General features: G+C 44.3%; 1 protein-coding gene across 3 annotated transcripts in view; it reads left to right on the top strand.

Moving 5' to 3' along the window:
• Scap (SREBF chaperone) overlaps nt 1-18,997 on the top strand; it is a 68,857-nt gene that overhangs the window by 30,510 nt on the left and 19,350 nt on the right. For all 3 annotated transcript variants that reach the window (XM_074059598.1, XM_020163388.2, XM_074059597.1), the window contains exon 3: nt 16,496-16,625. In XM_074059598.1, coding sequence (XP_073915699.1) covers nt 16,496-16,625 — 130 coding nt within the window. The remainder of the gene's footprint in view (nt 1-16,495; nt 16,626-18,997) is intronic.

Here is an 18,997-nt window from a genome sequence, read left to right as displayed (position 1 = left end):
GTGGGCCGGGGTCGAGAGTTCTTGCCTTCATGGGTCAAAGAATTGGCTCATGAGGCAGCAGATTGACTTGTGAGACAACAAGGTCAGCTCACAAAGTAGGATTTATTAGAGAGAAAGAAAAAGCTGCCCTAGAGACGACAGGGAGCCCAGAAAATCGGTAGCTCCCTGTTGTTTACATAGAGGGGTTTTTTATTTGGTCCTTTTTGTTGGGGAGAGTCAGGAGTCAGGGATGGAGTTGTCTTTTAACACATCTCTATAGGAACATATGCACAGTCCTGAGAAAGTCTCCTGTTTATCAGCCTTGTGCCATTTTTGAGGCATACCCGGGGGCCATGACTTGTGAAACCACATGTCCCTTTACAGGACATAAGGCTCACAGTGCTCTCATGGGGGATGAGGGCACTGGCTCACTTTGTCTTCTGATCCCCCAGACCCAACACTTTTCTCTGGAAAGAATTCTGGGTTCCAGATTTATTGTATTTCTGATGTGTGTAGACCTTTCCAGTGCTGTGCTGGGAGGGTGGCTCAGGGCTGAGCCTCCTGTTCAGTTCTGTTGTAAATGACCCCCCACATTGTCCCCTAATTAGCAGTAGGAAACATGAATACCATTTATTGAGAGCTTCCTCCTGGGTGCTATGAAGGTATTTTAGGCATATAATCATATATGTTTTAGGCATATAATCTTCATTGATCTTCATGATTGACTGGACCATCCTAGGAATAGTCTAGTTACAGTCCATTTAACAAAAGAGCCTGGGAGCTGGTCCACACAACTACTAAGGAATGAAACTGGCATTCAGATCCAATCCTTAGGGACTCTGTAGCCTGCATTAGTGGCATTTGTCATCCTCTCACTCTGGCACAGCGTTTGTATTGGTATTTGAGCTTTGCTAACTGTGCCGTACAAGGTAAAATACTTGGGGTGACATACAGTAAGTGATGAATTAGGAGTGCTCTGAAAACATAGCTTTTGTTTTCTACTAACCTTTTCCTCTCTCTTTCCATGTCGTATTTTTCTAGACCTAACACATAGTCTAAGGCAAAGGTTCTCAAACCTGAGTTAGCATCAGAACCTCTTGGAGGGCATGTTGAATACAGATTGCTGGACCTTACTCCAGAGGCCCAAGAATTTGCTCTGTGACAAGGTTCAGACCTTGGGACCACACACTGGGAAGCACTAAAACCAGAGTTTTGGACCCAAGGCCCAAACTCCTGAGATTATATGCCAGGTCTGGCTACCTGCCCCTAAACACTAAATAAAGAGGCATGGTGAAGGCAGAGAAAGGAAATGTATTACATGGCTCGGGCATGGTGAAGGCAGAGAAAGGAAATGTATTACACAGCTCGGGCATGCTGTGGGAAGAGGTAGCGTAAGCACTCAGCTCATCCTCAACCATCTTCAGGGTACAGACACAAGCTATAGCTTTAAGTAGACAAAAGAACTGGAGGCAGGGGACAAAGGTATGCATAGTTAAACAGTTCCAGTCACAGGTGTGTTCTGGTTGACCATTATCTCAGTCCAAGGGTTCCCAGAGGGGTTCCGGAGAAGTTACCACTTGAGGGAGTGATCTGGTTTCCATGAGTTGATTGCTCTAATTGTCCTCATTTGGAGGGGTGGTCTGTCTTGCAAGTCTCCACCTTTCCTTCATAGGAAGTTTCAGCCCCTTGTCATAAAGATGTTATCAGCTCTATCCTTTCTGGAATCCAAGGTGATTGCAAAGTGACTGCAAAGAGAATGGCTTAGACAGATACAAAATGGAGGCAGGGATGCCAAGCTTCTGTTTTTAGTTAATTCATGGGCCTAAGTAAGGAGTCAGTGCTTTTCTGCAAAAGCAATTTGAATGCCTCTTACAGCACTGAACTATGTCTTTCTTGAAAATTTCTTTGAAGTTCTGCTACCATTGCTCAGCTAAAAAAGTGTATCCTCTTTCATTTTTTTCAGCCTGGAACTTGAGATCGTCCTGCCTAAGTGCTATGGTTATAGGCATGTGCCACTATACTGGCTTTTTCTCGTTTCTATAGCAGCAGTTTTTGGTGCATTGTCACATACTGCCTTCTGTTGAAGGGGTAAAATTGAAGAGGTAGTTGTTAAAATTTTCACAAAGATAGCACTAGCTACAGGAGAAGAGCAGGATGCCCTTTCAGATCTGAAGATAGACTGTAGCTGGCTAGGACCAGGCAGCTTCCTGGGCAGGGATGTAGGATCTGTGTAGCAGCTGCTTGGGTGTATTTGAGTCTTACCTTTGAATGAGTAATTTATTATCATACAAGTATTTCAGAAATTTCCTTGAATGTGTGATGTGATTGTCTCTGCTATGAAAACTGAGATGACCAGTCTCAGGAATAGAGGACACTTCTTTGACTTGGGGTGAATTAGAATGGGATGAGGGATTGGGGACTAAGGCAGATTTGATGATAATGACAATATTTAAATTTCAGTACAGCCCAGATGCACCTGGGCTAAACCTCAGTCCTGACAGGGAGGTGGGTAAAGCTCAGGCCTGAACTTGTGGGAAAGAAGATGAATCTTGATGCCCAGATATGTGGGTCCTCAGGCCCTGTCACTCATGATAGGTAGGATGGTTGTTTTTCCCTAGTTCTTTGTTGTTGTTTTTGAGTTTGTTTTTTTTTTTTGCAGTCCTGGGGTTTGAACTCAGGGCCTTGCTCTCAGGCAGGCACTCTTCCGATTAAACCACACCCTCATCCCCTTTCCCTAGTTCTTTGAAAGATGCTGAGCCTTGTCTCCCAGGGGTAGTAAGTGGTCTGTGTGGTCACTTCAAATCTATCCTTTCTCCACTCCATCATGGTGATAGAAGCTTCTTTAAGGAACACTGATGTTGATATCTTTCATTACAAGGACTTTGCTCCTTGAACAAGAGGCCTGAGAATGAGGGTCCCCACTGGGGTGGCAGGCCCAGGACTAGGCAGGTTCTGCCTAGGCAGAGAACAGAGGCTCTTTGAGGCAAGTGGCAATACACAACAGTGGCAGAGGAGAGAGTGCAAAGGTGGCTATAATAATCCCAAGCACTGTTCCAGACTGACACAGAGACATTCCTTCCCTTCAAAACCCATGGTCTCAGCCCAGTGTCACTGGTTAACAAGCATAGCAGGTGTGACCTGGCCTTGGTGCAAAGGGAGAAGATGGAACACCTGAGCCACACCTGCAGGAAGAATAAGTGGCGTCCTTTTGCCTTTTTTATTCATGATAAAGGATGGTATCAGAGAATCCACAGATTATGGAACTTTCTGGCCAGGAGACCAGAGATCCAAGACCCAGGGACACAAGCCGCATTGTCATCTACTGTCCTGGGAAGCTTTCTGTCTAGAGCAGTTCCCCCTTCTGTCAGAGCCTCAAGGTTGCCTAGAGGAAACAAAACATGAATAATAGACCGCTTTTAGTCATTTTGTTAGATAGTCAGGTTTCATTGAGTTGCTTACCTTATATTCCTGGGATGAGAGATTTGTTCAGCTTCAACCCAGAGGACCTCTGCACTTAATATTCTTACTCCTATCCAGCAGCCACCTGAGCTGTAGCAGTACTTTTTGCTCACCCTATTCACATCACTGTGTCACCCCCAGAAACAGGGCTAGAGGGAACAGTAACTAAGGCAGCTTAGGAATGTGCCTGTGTCCTTCAGGTGGGAGAATCTGGGGAGTGAGAGGGGTGTGTATATTTGGAAGCCAGACTCCCCTTGAATGGCACCAAGGATATGTGACCTCTGAGCTGTGTGGTTGAGGCTGTAGTTTCAGTGACTGAACACTAAGTACACTTCTGCAAATGATCTCAGTGCTGAACCTTGCAAGTGAGCTCTAGTTAGCTTCCTGATCTTCCTGCCTGGCCCATGGGTGCAGTGACTGCTCTTTCCTCTGGGAAAATCTGATGAAACTTGTGACAAATAGGCACCATGGCAAGAGGTACTATTTACATTTCCTAGAGGTTAGGCCACTGGGACCCAAGCTGTGTCCGAGCAGCAGCCCTAGTAAGTCCTAGTAAGCCCTAGTAAGCCCTCTGCCATTGCTGCAGAGCTGCTGTAGTAAGTAGGGGTTGACCACAGGGTAAGGAGAGAGAATATGGGCTGCTGGCCTAGCTGGAACCCCTTGTGCAGGTCAGAGAGTAATTTGAGAGTCATTTGTGAGTCCATGAGCTGCTGCTCAGGGTGAGAGAATGTAGATTGTAGCTGGGAGAGGTAGAATTATGAGGCCATGCTAAACTTCCTGAAAGATGATAATCCCGCAGGTATGGGGGAACAGATTGGGCTCTTTTCCACTCCTTTTCTTTGCAGGGAAGCAATGGCTCCAGGGTCCATTTCTGGTCATAAAGTTCCAGAATCTGTGGATTCTTTAATGCAATTTTATCATCCTTCAGGCTGAGGCTGGACATATCAGTTGTGTGGTTTCCCCTTCTCAACCTCTTTCCCCAAGTCTGCCCACATCTCAGATTGCTCATTGATCACCACAGCCCCTTCGGGGTCACACACCAGGGGACTGTCTAACAGTTTCCCTCTTTGCGCATGTGGCAACTCTCTAGACACATTTATTTGTTCTTTTCACAAACAAGAGAAACCCGAGTAACCAAAGCCCTGACTGTGCTTATGCTGTGGAGAGCTGAGAATGAAGTTCCAAAGCACCTTTGACCTCTGTCCTAAATCCAAGTCGCCAGCTCCTTGCAACCGCTGCATGACACTGACCTGTTCATCATTTCAAAGCCAGAGTCTCTTCACAAGCAGAGGTTACCTCTGTCCTCACATGCAAGCCCTGTAAAAGCTCTCAAAAGCCTTCAGGAAAACAAAGACTCCTTTATTACCCACAGTTTCCTCAAACAGAAGGGTTAATCAGATTGGAAGGAATACTCCTCAGACTTTCACTGCTCTGCCCCTAACCCCTTAGGAAGTGAAGAGAGAAAAAACATTTCCCATCTCTGATCATTTCTGTGGTTGCTTTCTGTGTCTCCAGTGACTCCTAAGTTTCCCATTAGAAATGACTGGGGTGAGAATGGAAGGAATGAAGAGCTGAGATGTCTGCATAATTTTCAGGAGCCAGTGCAATAGGAGATGCAGGTCTGCTTATTTAAAAAAACAGGAGGAGACTGGTGGAGTGGCTCAAGCAGTAAGAGCACATGCCTAACAAGCGTGAGACCCTGAGTTCAAACCCCAGTGCCGTCACAAATTAAATAAAATAGCAGAAGGAACTGGGAGCTGTGGTACATTACTGTAATTCCAGCTACTTGGGAGGTGGGTTTAAGAGGATGGTGGTTTGAGACCAGCTTGGCCAAAAGTTACTGAGACCCTATCTCAAAAACAAGCCAGGCATTGTGGTGTGTATCTGTAATCCCAACTTCTTGGGAGGTGTAGGTAGGAGGTCTGAGGCTGGCCCCCGGGCAAAAAGTGTGAGCTGCTATCTGAAAAATAACTAAAGCAAAAGGTGCTAGAGCACCTTGAGTGTGGCTCAAGTGGTAGAGTGCCTGCCTGGCAGATGCAAGGCCCTGAGTTCAAACTCCATTACCATCAAGAAAACAAAACAACAACAGCAAGAAAAGCACCAACCAACAAGCAAAAACAACATAGAAGATATTCCATTAAAGGTACTGAAATATACTTGGTTGGAAGCAGGTGAGAGGCCATAATTTCCACCAGATGTGCTGTGGTGCTGCCATTCTAGGATAGGGATGGCTGCCTGGAGACACTGTGAGGTGTACACATGTGACACCACCCTACCTTGCTTTTTACATTCAGGCCCCTGGGGGACAAAGAGGAGCGGCAGATGTGGCAGGGAGAGGAAGACCAGGTCCTGGACACAAGGGGATAGAGGAGCCAGTGGCCAAGAACCTGACCCTGGGAGGATGGATGAGGGATGAACTTGTACCCCAGGCCTAGAGTGCTTGTTTTTCCACTGGACTTCTCTTATAAACATGGATTTGAGACAAGGATTTGAGTTGAGGTAGCTCATGTGTAAGATGAAATGTGACCCTGGCAGGGCATGGGGAAAGGAGGTGGTAGGGAAGTGCGTTATCCAGCAGGTTTGCACCCTGAGCAGCTGAGAGTGATTTGGGAGCATGAGACACTGCAAGACACCCTCACCCACCATGTTCCCACCTGACTGGGGGAGCTGGACTGTGTAGGCATGTGTTCTGCAAACTCCATGAAGGGCTAGACAATAAATACCTTAGGCCTTGCAGGCCACATGTAGCCTGCCACTTTTTTTTTTTTTGTGTGTGGAACTGGGGTTTGACCTCAGGGCTTTGTGCTTGCAAAGCAGGCACTCTACTGCTTGAGCCATACCTCCAGTCCATTTTTGCTCTGGCTGTTTTGGAGATGGGGGTCAAGTGAACTGTTTGCTGGGACTGGTCTGGAACTGTGATCCTCCTGATCTCAGCCTCCCAAGTAGCTAGGATTATAGGGGTGAACCACTGGTGCCAAGCCTGCACATACTCTTATTTTGTTTTATATAATACTTTAAAAATGTGAGAAATGGCCTGAGTTCAAATCCTCCTGCCACCAAAGAAAAAAAATGAGAAATGTTCTTAGCGAACAGACTGCACAAAAACAGGCTGTGGCTGGAGGTGTAGCTCAGTGACAGAGTACATACTTAGTGTGCTCAGGACCCTACGTTCACTCCCCAGCACCAGCCAACCAACAAAAACAGACCATGGCTGGGCTTGGCCTGTGAGTTGTAGTTTGTGGACTCCTAATCTGTGTAACAGCAGCAGCCACTGGTTGAGGCTGTTTACCTGCGGCCTGTTTCACTGAGACCATGGTCTCTAGCTGCAAAGAGGGCCAAGAACTGGTAGGTGGAGCCTGCCCAGAAATAAGTTCAAAGGGGATGAGGGTGGAGTACTAGCAGCCTTTGGGGATGTCTCGGCCAGATGTGGCAAGTAGGCTTTACAACCATGGCAGCAGAAATGTGTGCAGTCAGTGCAGGATGAAGGTTGTCAGTCAGGACTGAGGAAGAGAGGAGGCCCTGACTAGTGTACCCTGTGAAGCCACACAGAGGAGTTTGGACTTTAGTCCAAACCTGGTTAAGAGACAAGGAAGTGATTTTAGGGGTGGAATCAGGGAGTCTAGCTGATACCCTAAGCTAGGGATGGTAGCTTAGTCTACATGGAAGCCATGGTTGTGGTAAGCCATGGTTGATTGTGTATCCCTCTTGAAGATGGAGTCCTCAGGATTTCTGAGGACCTGATGTTGGGTGTGAGAGAAAGAGGAGCCATGATCAAAGTGCTGGACAGGTGGAACTGAGGCAGGAAAGGCAGGGAAGGTTTTAGACACCTGATTCATTTTCTGTGCCTCTAAGGTCAGGGTTTGCTGACATATAACCTGGTTCTAGAAACAAGTTTTGCAGAAGCAACACTGGAGTTAATGGCAGAAATTCCTGGGCAGCTTCTCCCTTAAAATGGCTTTGATCTTTTTTCTGACCTTGGAAGAATGAGAGTTTTTAAAAACTTCTGGAAACAGCTTGACACTTCCCATCCAAGCTTTCTTCTTGGTTTGGAATTTGGTATCCCTGGATAATGAAATACTCCCTTGCTTTTTACAAGATGTTTGTAAAATCTTTTTCTAGATGTTTTTCTTTTGGCTATACTGAAAGGAATGTGTGGTTCTTAAATTTTTCAAATAAATCAGAAATATAATGGGAGGCAGTATAGTGTGACATTAGGACAGACTCTGGGGTTGCCTGTGTTCACATATTTGGTCTTATGACTTTCTAGTGACATTGTATCTTCTGCATACATCATCGGCTTATGGTGTGGCTTAAATGAGTAAACAGGTGAAGAGCATGTGGATCAGTAGCTGGCATACTGCAGGTGCTCAGTAGGAGCAGTAGTCATAACTGGTACAGAGACAGAAGCAGGCAGGTTCACTGTGTGTGGAAGCACCACACTGGGTTGGTTATAGATACTTTGGCAGCTCATGGGAGGAGGGAACCCAGCCCAGACTTTGGGGGCAGGGAAAAGTCTTCCTGGGGAAAATGATACCGCAGCTGAAGCCTTGAAATTATCCTCAAACAGAAGACTGGGCAGGGGTGTTTCCTGAGGCTCACAGCTCAGAAGCAAGGGAGGACGGGGCAGTCATTCCCAAGGAGTTTTGTGTGGCTCCAGGGCAAGGTCGGAGCAGCCATTTTAAGGCCTGTGGACTTTTCCTTCAGGGACTTTATTCTAGAAAGTGACACTGAGTTGTCTGCCTTTCATTTTTTTCCTGCTGGATTGTTCACACTCCTGGGATTCATAGATGATTTTAATATTACAAATCTGAAGAAACCTGTATGTTTAGTGTAGTTTGTACTTTTAAGCAGCTTCTGTGTAGAAGGTGAGTGTACTGCCTGCATTTATCCTGTAATGGAGCTGAGGCTCTAGCCATTTGTCTCTAGGCCCCGTGCCTCCTTTCTGTACTGAGAGGTGGAGGGGTCGGCCCAGGTATTTGTAGAGCTTTCTGGAACAGAACTTCTGATATGTCCAGAAACAGCCTTTTCACCGACCTCCAAGCAGCTGAACCTTGGCTTTTGAAATAGCAAAAGAGAAACAACTCACGTATGGAGAGATCTCAATAAGATTAATAGCTGTTCTCTCCTCAGAAACCACGAGTGCCAGAAAACAATGGAATAATGTATTTCAAGTACTGGAAGAAAAAACTGTCAAGCAAAAATTCTGTACTTGACAAAAGTACTCTTTAATAATGAAAAAGAAATTAAACAAAAGCTGAGAGTTCCTTACCGGTGAACCTGCCCTTTAAGAAATGCCAGATATTGTGGCTCATACTTGTACTCCCAGCTATTCAGGAGGTGAAAATCATGAGGATCATGGTCCCAGGCTGACTCAGGGAAAAAAGTGAGACCCTATCTGAAAAATAACCTAAAGCAAAAAAGGCTGGAGTGTGGCTCAAGTGGTAGAGTACTTGCAAGGCCCTGAGTTCAAATCCTAGTACCAGCCAAAAAAAAGCTAAAGGAAATCTTGGACTGAAGTGAAAGGATACTAGACAGTATCTGGAAACCATGAAAGAAAACACTGACAGGTAAAGGTAAGCAGTGTTACGGTGCTTTTGGTTTGGTTTGTAGCTTCTTTTTCCTTCATGATTGAAAAAGCACATGCATTTAAACAATAACTCTGAGTGGGTGCTGATGGTCACTTAATGTGTAAGGAGAAGGATAAGTATGTATAGGAATGGAGTGTTTGTGTTGGAGCTGAGTTCTTAAGGTGTTGATGATTTCAGTTGGTTTATCCTCTTTCAACAAAGCTTTCTTCTGCCCCCACCTCTGCTGTTGAGCCCCCCTGTAACAACATTTCTTACATGAAGTCATTATAAACTTAACATGTTAACTGTAATCCCCGAGGTAACCACCAAGAAAATAACTTTTAAACATTCACAGAAAAGGAAAGAAGGAAATCAAGAAAATCAACCAAATACCCAAAAAGAAAAAGGTAGGTGTGGAGGAATTGAATAGGAAGAACGCCATATGAGATATGTTGAAAATAAATAACTAACTGGCATAAATATATCCTTCATTAGTAATCACATTAATGAAAGATTAAATTTTCCTATTAAAGGAAGAGGTTGCTATCTATAAGACACTTTAGATATACACTATAATTTCCTTTTTTTTTTTTGGTGTGTGTGTGGTACTGGGGCTTAAACTCAGGGCCTCATGCTTGCTAGGCAGGCAGTCTACCTCTTGAGCCACTTCTTCAGCCCACACTACAATTTAAATGTAAGAACACAAAGAGGTGGAAAGAGATATGATGGAAAGAGATATTCTATGCAAATAGTAACCAAAAGACTACAGATTTAAGTCAAAAAAGTTACGAGACAAAAAAACACGTTAAATGTTGATAAATGGTTCACTACAAGAAGATATCACAGTTTTAAACATATGTACCTAACAACAGAAACCCCAAACAGACAGTTCTATAGTAAGAGTTGGGGCCCTCAATCCTCCACTTTCAATAAGGGATATATCAACCAGACAAAATCAGAAAGGAAGTAGAGAATTTGAACAACACTGTAAACCAGCTGGACCCAGCAACGTAGACTACGCCTTCTTCGAAGTATACATGGAACGTTTCCCAGAACAGACCGTGTTCTGGGAAAGGCCACAAACACTTCTTTTTTTTTTTTTTCATTTTTCTTTTATTATTCATATGTGCATACAAGGCTTGGTTCATTTCTCCCCCCTGCCCCCACCCCCTCCCTTACCACCCACTCCACCCCCTCCCGCTCCCCCCCTCAATATCCAGCAGAAACTATTTTGCCCTTATCTCTAATTTTGTTGTAGAGAGAGTATAAGCAATAATAGGAAGGAACAAGGGGTTTTGCTGGTTGAGATAAGGATAGCTATACAGGGCATTGACTCACATTGATTTCCTGTGAGTGTGTGTTACCTTCTAGGTTAATTCTTTTTGATCTAACCTTTTCTCTAGTACCTGGTCCCCTTTTCCTATTGGCCTCAGTTGCTTTTAAGGTATCTGCTTTAGTTTCTCTGCGTTAAGGGCAACAAATGCTAGCTAGTTTTTTAGGTGTCTTACCTATCCTCACCCCTCCCTTGTGTGCTCTCACTTTTATCATGTGCTCATAGTCCAATCCCCTTGTTGTTTTTGCCCTTGATCTAATGTCCACATATGAGGGAGAACATACGATTTTTGGTCTTTTGGGCCAGGCTAACCTCACTCAGAATGATGTTCTCCAATTCCATCCATTTACCAGCGAATGATAACATTTCGTTCTTCTTCATGGCTGCATAAAATTCCATTGTGTATAGATACCACATTTTCTTAATCCATTCATCAGTGCTGGGGCATCTTGGCTGTTTCCATAACTTGGCTATTGTGAATAGTGCCGCAATAAACATGGATGTGCAGGTGCCTCTGGAGTAACAGTCTTTTGGGTATATCCCCAAGAGTGGTATTGCTGGATCAAATGGTAGATCGATGTTTAGCTTTTTAAGTAGCCTCCAAATTTTTTTCCAGAGTGGTTGTACTAGTCTACATTCCCACCAACAGTGTAAGAGGGTTCCTTTTTCCCCCGCATCCTCGCCAACACCTGTTGTTGGTGGTGTTGCTGATGATGGCTATTCTAACAGGGGTGAGGTGGAATCTTAGCCTGGTTTTAATTTGCATTTCCTTTATTGCTAGAGATGGTGAGCATTTTTTCATGTGTTTTCTGACCATTTGAATTTCTTCTTTTGAGAAAGTTCTGTTTAGTTCACATGCCCATTTCTTTATTGGTTCATTAGTTTTGGGAGAATTTAGTTTTTTAAGTTCCCTGTATATTCTGGTTATCAGTCCTTTGTCTGATGTATAATTGGCAAATATTTTCTCCCACTCTGTGGGTGTTCTCTTCAGTTTAGAGACCATTTCTTTTGATGAACAGAAGCTTTTTAGTTTTATGAGGTCCCATTTATCTATGCTATCTCTTAGTTGCTGTGCTGCTGGGCAAACACTTCTTAATAAACTTATGTATTTATTTTTTGGTGGACTGAAGTTTGAACTAAGGGCTTTATGCTTGCAAAGTAGGCTCTCTTACCACTTGAGCCACACCGCCAGTCCATTTTGCTGTGGTTATTTTGGAGATGGGAATCTCATGAACTGTTTGCCTAGGCTGCCCTCCAACTGAGATCCTCCCAATTCCAGCCTCCCAAGTAGCTAGGATTACAGGTGTGAACTAGTGGTGCTCAGCCCTTAATAAACTTTTAATGAAGTTTGAAATCATACAAAATATTCTGATCACAATAAAATGAAACAAAAAAACTCAGAAAACTCACAAATGAGTGGAAATTAAAAGCACACTCAGAAATAATCAACGGGTCAAAGGAATCAGAAGGAGTTGGTGGAGTGGCTCAAGTGGTTGAGTGCCTGATTAGCAAGCATGAGGCCCTGAGTTCAAACCCCAGTACCACCCAAAAACAAAAACAAAAACAAAACACACAAAGGAATCAGAAGGAAATCAGAAAATACCTTGAAGTGATGAAAACAAAAATATAGTACAGTGAAACACAGTACACCAGTGTGAACAGTGCTAAGGGAACTTGATAGCTGTGAATGGATGCACATTCACATGGAAAAAGACTGTGGCTTCATATGTAGAATACACAAAGAGTGAGAACTCATCAGGAGGAACAGATGGGGCGGTACTACTACAGATCCTCAGTTCTTCCCCGAGGGTACTGCTGGCTCCATTCTCCTCACACTGGCAGGAAAACACCTGGAGCTGACAGCAGTGTTTTGAAAACCTGTTTTTGGGGGTTGGGGGTGTAGCTCAGTGGTAGAGCATGTGCTTAGCATATATGAGCCCTGAATTTTATCCTAAGCACCCAAGTGGGGCGTGGGGGGAGGGTGAGGAAAAAAATAAAACGGCTCTGGAACAAAGCATAACATTCAGGCTGAATCTCAGGCCAAGGAGGCATGTCACTGAGGTAACCTGGCTGACCAAGACACCAAAGGTCCCTGAACTGAGAACCACAGGTGGACAGGCCCTGATGAGTGGAGGTGGCTCAGGAAGGAGATGAGCCCTAGGGCTAAGGTGACCACTACATTGGTGGCTGATGACCTAGGCTGATGGGCTGAGGGACTCAGGTGGCTAGGTGACCAGACAGTCACAAATTAAGAGAGGATTGGATTAGCAGGAAGTGGTGTGGCCCTAATTCACAGGTTTTGGATTGTTGCAGTTAAACCCTTGGGTATGGCTTGAAGTCTTCCCTGCTTAGGACTCTTCTGTTTGTTCTGGAATCAGTTCTTTCTCATTCCCACTTGCTTACCCTGGTCTAGTGTTGCCTCCTAGTCTCTCTTGCCTCCACTAGATTGTAAATTTTAAGAGAACAGAGATCTTGTCTGTCGTGTTCACCTCTGGGCCTTGCACAACGTTTGGCCCTGAGTTGACACTCAAATATTTGTTGAAAGAATGACTATTGAAAAAACCACCAGGCTCCTGGTGCCCAACCCAGAACTGGACAGACAGGAAGCCAAAAAAGGGAGAGGCAGGCAGAAGAAACAAGGCATTCTCAGATCCTTTTGCCAAGGGAATTTCATTTTGTCCATTTGAATACCCTTAGGTTGGACTATCCTAGACTGTAGGGTGATAGCTAAAGGGGAAAGGTCAAGGTCTGGTGCCATTTGTCACCCAGCATAAGCAGGTTTTTGTTTTTTTTCTGTATATGCTTTCATGTTGAGTAGTACAGAATTTGAAGCTTGCTGCTTGGATTAAAAACTTGGCTCAATTGGTTTAGCTGGGTGACCATCAGCCAGTACATAATCATACTGTGCCTCAGCTATAGCGTGGAGATTATGACAACACAGCCTCCTAGGGAGGAGTATTTACATAACTAATGTATGTAAAGTGCTTAGAGTAGTTCTCACATATGAATTTTCCATTATTACTATTACTTACCCCCTCCATGGCTTCTGCCTCAATAGCCTAAAATCATCAACAGATTAAAAAACACTGGGGTTTAGACTCAAGGCCTTTTTGCTTTAGGTTGTTTTTCAGATAGAGTCTCTCGCTTCTTTTTTTGCCCAGGGCTGGCCTTGGACTGAGATCTTCCCAATCTCTACCTCCTGAGTATCTGGGATTACAGGCATGAGCCACCATACCTGGCAACACATACACATTCTAAAAGTAGAACAAAAAACTGACCACATCTTAGGGTTACTGTGCAAAAGCTGCAGTCCTAGCCAGGTGCCAGTGGCTTACACCTGTAATCCTAGTTACTCAGGAGGCAGAGATCAGGAGGATTGTGGTTTGAAGCCAGCCTAGAAACCCTAGCTTGAAAAAACCCATCATGAAAAAGGACTGGTGGCGTAGACCCAGAGTTCAAACCTCAGTACCACAAAAAAACCAAAAAACTACAGTCATAGCGTAAGTTAATTCTTACCACATTGTAATAGTTTGATGCTAGTTAGAGCATCTTGGAGACAGACAATAGTAGTATTTTTTGTATTCTCAATGCCCAGCACATAATACCTAGTCAATAAATGGTTTGGAAAGCTGACAGAGTGGCTCAAGTGGTAGAGCACCTGCCTAAGTATGAGGCCCTGAGTTCAAACCCCTGTACTGCACAGACACACCCCAAAAAGTAGTTTTGAAATGTATGTAGATAAAGATGGGAAGAAACCAGAGAAAAGTAGAAATTTATTTTATTGAGGGTAAGGAGATGGTGTAATTGTTTCCTATTATTAATGTAGTAAATGTATTTAAAGTAAAAACATTTGTCAAAAACTTGAAGATATGTTTCACAGAAGAGGCTATGTTCAAGTGGCAAATAACCATATGAAAGAATTTTCATTGTTTCTTATCAGGAAAATATGTGTTAAAACCACAATAAAGCTAGAAATATAGCTCAGTAGTAGAGTACTTGCATAGCATACACAAGGCCCAGGATTCAATCTCTAGCACTGAGGGAAGACACACACACACACACACACACACACACACACACACACATATGAGATACCACTACCTCCTCTGTATGGTTAGAGTTAATTGGACTGATAATATTAAGAGGTGGCAATGAGCCAGAGGTGGTAGTGTCAGCCTGTAGTCCTAGCTACTCAGGAGGCTGAAACAGGAGGATCACTTGAGTCCAGGAGTTGTGGGCTGTAATGTGCTATACTGATGGAGTGTTCTCACTAAGTTCAGTATCAATATGGTGACCTCCTGGAAGTGGGGAACCACTAGGTCACCAAATGGATGGGTGAACCAGCCTAAGTCAGAACTCCCATGCTGATCAGTAGTGGGATCATGCCTGTGAATAGCCACTGCACTCGAGCATGGGCAACACAGTGAGACCTTCTCTCTTAAAATAAATAAATAAATAAAAAGAGGTGGCAATAACTTGGATCAGCTGGTGATAGTCGGAACATAAATTTGTACAACTGCTTTGGAAGACTTTGGTAGTATCTGTTAAGCTAAACATGTATACCACATAATTCAGAAACCATCTTAAGAATATACCCAACAGAAATCAGTGCTCATGACCACCAGAAGCCACATTAAAAATGATCAGCTGGGTGTGATGGGGCATGCCTATAATCCCAGGCCTCAGGAGGCTGAGGCAGGAGGATAATGAGTTTGAGGTCCACCTGGAGTACACATTGAGAACATATCTCAAAAAACAAAACAAAACACAAACAGGGCTGGCGGAGTGGCTCAGGTGACAGAGCGCCTGCCTAGCAAGTGTGGGCCCCTGAGTTCAAACCCCAGTACTGCCAAAAACAAGACAAAATGATTGTAATAGCTTTATTCTAAATAGGTCAAACTGGAAACGGTCTAATGTTCCTTGATAGTGGAGTAGACAAATATATTGTAATATATTTATCCAGTGGAGTAGTACATATCTATGAAAATTAATGATCTGCTACATGCACCTATGTGGGGGAGTCTAGCAGGTATGATTTATGTGAAAGCAGCCAATCACAAAAGAGTACATTAATAGAATAGATGATTTCATTTTATATGACATTCAAAAATAGGCAAAATTAGGGCTGGGGATGTAGCTCAGTGGCTGAGCACATCTTAACATGCATGAAACCCTGGGTTGAGTCCCACCACCTTTGGAGGTGATGGGTATGTGTATTGACTGGTATTGGGCACAGGGCTGCCTTCGGGTTCTGGGACTGCTCTGCAACTTGATCTAGGCAGTAGATTACACAGGGATACATATGTGAAAACTCATTGCTCTGAGTGCTTAAGATTTATGCATTGTAGCCAGGTGATGGTGTTTCACACCTGTAATCCTAGCTACTCAGAGGCAGAGATCAGGAGGATCTCCGTTCAAAGCCAACCTGGACAAATAGTTCCATAAGACCCTATCTTGAAAATACCCATCACCAAAAGGACTGGCAGAGTCGCTCAAGGTGAAGGGCCTGAATTCAAGCACCAGTACTGCAAAAAAAAAAAATAAAATAAAAGATTTATGCATTGTTTGCTTGTGTTTGAATATATAGTCCAGGCTGTCCTTGAACTTGCCATCGTTCTGCACAAATTATTTCTGAAGGGAGATCTGAAACAAATGCACATCTGTTTGCCTAATGTTGATGTGAGGCCAAAGCCATGGTGGGTCCGTTAACTTCTGTTCAACATAGTTTAGTGTAACTCTACCCTCAGTGTATTATACACAGTCTTCATTGTCTGCCCCTTTAAATGGAGCAGTTGCTCTGCCATCCAGCTGGATTTTTATAGTTTTCCTCCCAGGTTTGTTTTTTTTTTAATCATTATCCTGTGTTTTAATTTGTTTTTAGCATCATGTCTTTATTAACTCTCTGAAAACATTTAGTCAATCTGCTTTATTGGACTTCCTTGTAAGTTTTGTGTGACTCGGTTTATAAAATTTTGATCTGGATGACTTCTGAATTTCAGCTTTGCAAATTTGTGATTCTAAACATTTGATATGTACATAGAGTCCTCCTAGCAAAGAAAATTCATTTGCTCTTGCAGTGGCTCCTGTGTTAACCACTCTCGCAGCAGACCCTGTCTCTCAGATATCCTCACTCTTCTCTCCTTTTCCTTCACTCCAGCTACCCGCTGCTGAAGCTCCCCTTGCCAGGAACGGGACCTGTGGAATTCTCCACTCCTGTGAAGGATTACTCGCCCCCACCTGCGGACTCTGACCGAAAACAAGGAGAGCCCAGCGAGCAGCCTGAGTGGGTAGGTGCTCAGCACGCTGCTGAGGAGCCCAGGTGGAGAGCTGACTGGCTGAGGCAGGTTCTGCAGGTGCCTGGGAGTTGTGAATTCACGCACTTGAACAGCTGTACAAAGGCACCGCAGTTACTTAGTGACGCGCTTCATGAATAGCCTTTATTGAAAGAAAACCCCCAGATGATGCAGAAGTGCGACTGTCCTAGAAAAACTGGGGTCTGTCATTGTCCCAGTGGGATCCAGCTGGATCTGGGCTCATACCTGGGCTGCTCACACACCATGTGCAGGTGCCATGCAACAGGCCTCTACCCCTTGCCCTGCCCCAGCAGTCATGAGAGCAGCCCAGCGTCACTAGAGTGTTCTCTCGTCACACTCCAAAACTGCCTCATTTATAGAGTGCATCTATTTTTTTTTTCACATTTGTTAGGTCTAGTTTTATCCTCATAATCCAGTCAAGTAAAAAGTGCAGGTTTTTAATCTTTAAACTCTGGGTAATTAAGAACCTGTTATTTAGTTACATAGGTCAATGTTGGACTAGAACTCTTAGGTCTCGACCCTAGGCTCTTGCTTTTTCTGGACTGTACTGTTCGAACCAACTGTCTCTGATGAGATAGTTTCTATCACTGCTAGAAATGAGAAAACCCATCTCTCTGGTGAGGTCTCAGACTCTGGACCAAACTCACTGTAACACTGCACTTCTGTTTGGAATTCATGCAAGCTTGATTAGCTCATCTCTAGTCATCTTAGCTGCCACAGTGTGCTGCCCATGAGTTGTCCTTTGGACCCATATGTTGGTGCTATGCTTGAGTCTTAAGGAGGAAAAGCAAAGCTCAGTGAACAGCTTCTCCCACCTTCTCTCTGATAATGATAGCACCTTCCATTTCCTTTCTGGTTAAGGTAGCAGCCAGGTAACTTGCTATGAACTTGAATCTCTTGTTGCTGAAATAGACATGTACTGGTAAGATAAGTGTGTGTTACAACTGTAATTGCAGTCAATGGGAACTTTAGAACCATGGCTTAATGGGGCTCTGCCTATAAGGTCAGAGGGAACATGGTCTGCTACTAGCAGAAAGCACTTCTGTGGCAGAAACCAATTTGTGGCTTCACATCCCAGTTCAACCATTGGTTCACAGTAGGACCTTCTTTTTAAAAAAATTTTTTTGGTGGGACTGGGATCGGAACTCAGAGCTTCATGCTTGCAAAGCAGGTGCTCTCCTGCTTGAGCCACACCTCCAGTCCATTTTGCTCTGGTTATTTTGGAAGTGGGGTCTCACGGACTAGTTGCCTGGGCTGGCCTCCAGTTGCTATCCTCCAGATCTCAGCCTCCCAAGGAGCTAGGATTACAGTCATGAGCCACTGCCACCCAGCTAGTGGGACCCTCTTGGTTCAGACCGTTTACCATCATCTATCTTTTACTGTAGTTTTACCATGTAATGGAACTGATGATTCGTAGGTCCCAACAAGGTAGTCTTCTGCTTGTAGATGTTTCTTGACTAGTGGAGTTCAGTGGGCCTGATGGTACAGAATAGATTTCCCATGATAAGCCTAAAAGGGGGTTTATTTGAACTCTTTCCTTAGTGCTTTTCATTGACCTGAGATGATGACAGTAAATAGGTGTGCAGAGAAACTTGAGGGTGCAGGAATGGGATTGTCTTATTTTCTCTTTCTCTTTGGAGCCTCATTCTCTGTAGGATGGAGGAGACTCAGGCCTAGAGTCATGCACCTCAGTCCTCAGTTACCTTACCTCCATTAACTGTGTGATAAAAATACAGGCCCACAATACTGGGAGTGTTTTGTTATGAGGAACAGAAAACTCAGTCCAAACCAGAATAAGTGAAAGGGAATGTCTTGGCTCATAGCTAGGGGTAGGGCTGCCTTAAGCACTTTATGGCGTGGGTCTTTCTCAGCTTTGTTCTCCACTCTTGATCTTCCCAACAGTGACTCTAAGAACTTCAGCCCCATGTTCTTGCGGCTGAAGCCCAGTGGAGGACAGGAAGGAGTTTGGTTGGCTCTGAGTGGGGTTACCTCCCTGTCTACATCCCAAACCCTGTTGTTAAGGGTGGTGCTTCATGGTTGGCTTCCTCACCTGCTGAGCATGAGAGGATGAGAGAGGATTACTTCCAAAGGGAAAGCAGGAGGCCCAGGCACTTGGCACACTCTGCAGGCACCTACTGCCCACACCAAAGAACCAAGACTGAATTCCTCCCCCCACCCCCCGCCCGTGCCTTTGTGCAGCACTGCTTTTCTTATCTGTGGTGTGCCCCAAAGAATGGCGTGGGGAACAGCTAGAGGCTTCTCGTCCTTAAGGAAATATCACTGTGGTTGGGAAGAGGTGACAAAGATTTTTAAAGTTTGAAATATTTTTCATGTTTCATTTCCAA

Source organism: Castor canadensis, chromosome 17 (genome assembly GCF_047511655.1).
Source record: "Castor canadensis chromosome 17, mCasCan1.hap1v2, whole genome shotgun sequence".
NCBI lineage: Eukaryota > Metazoa > Chordata > Mammalia > Rodentia > Castoridae > Castor > Castor canadensis.
Note: the sequence above shows the minus strand (reverse complement) of the source record. Positions and strands in the feature narration are given on the sequence as shown.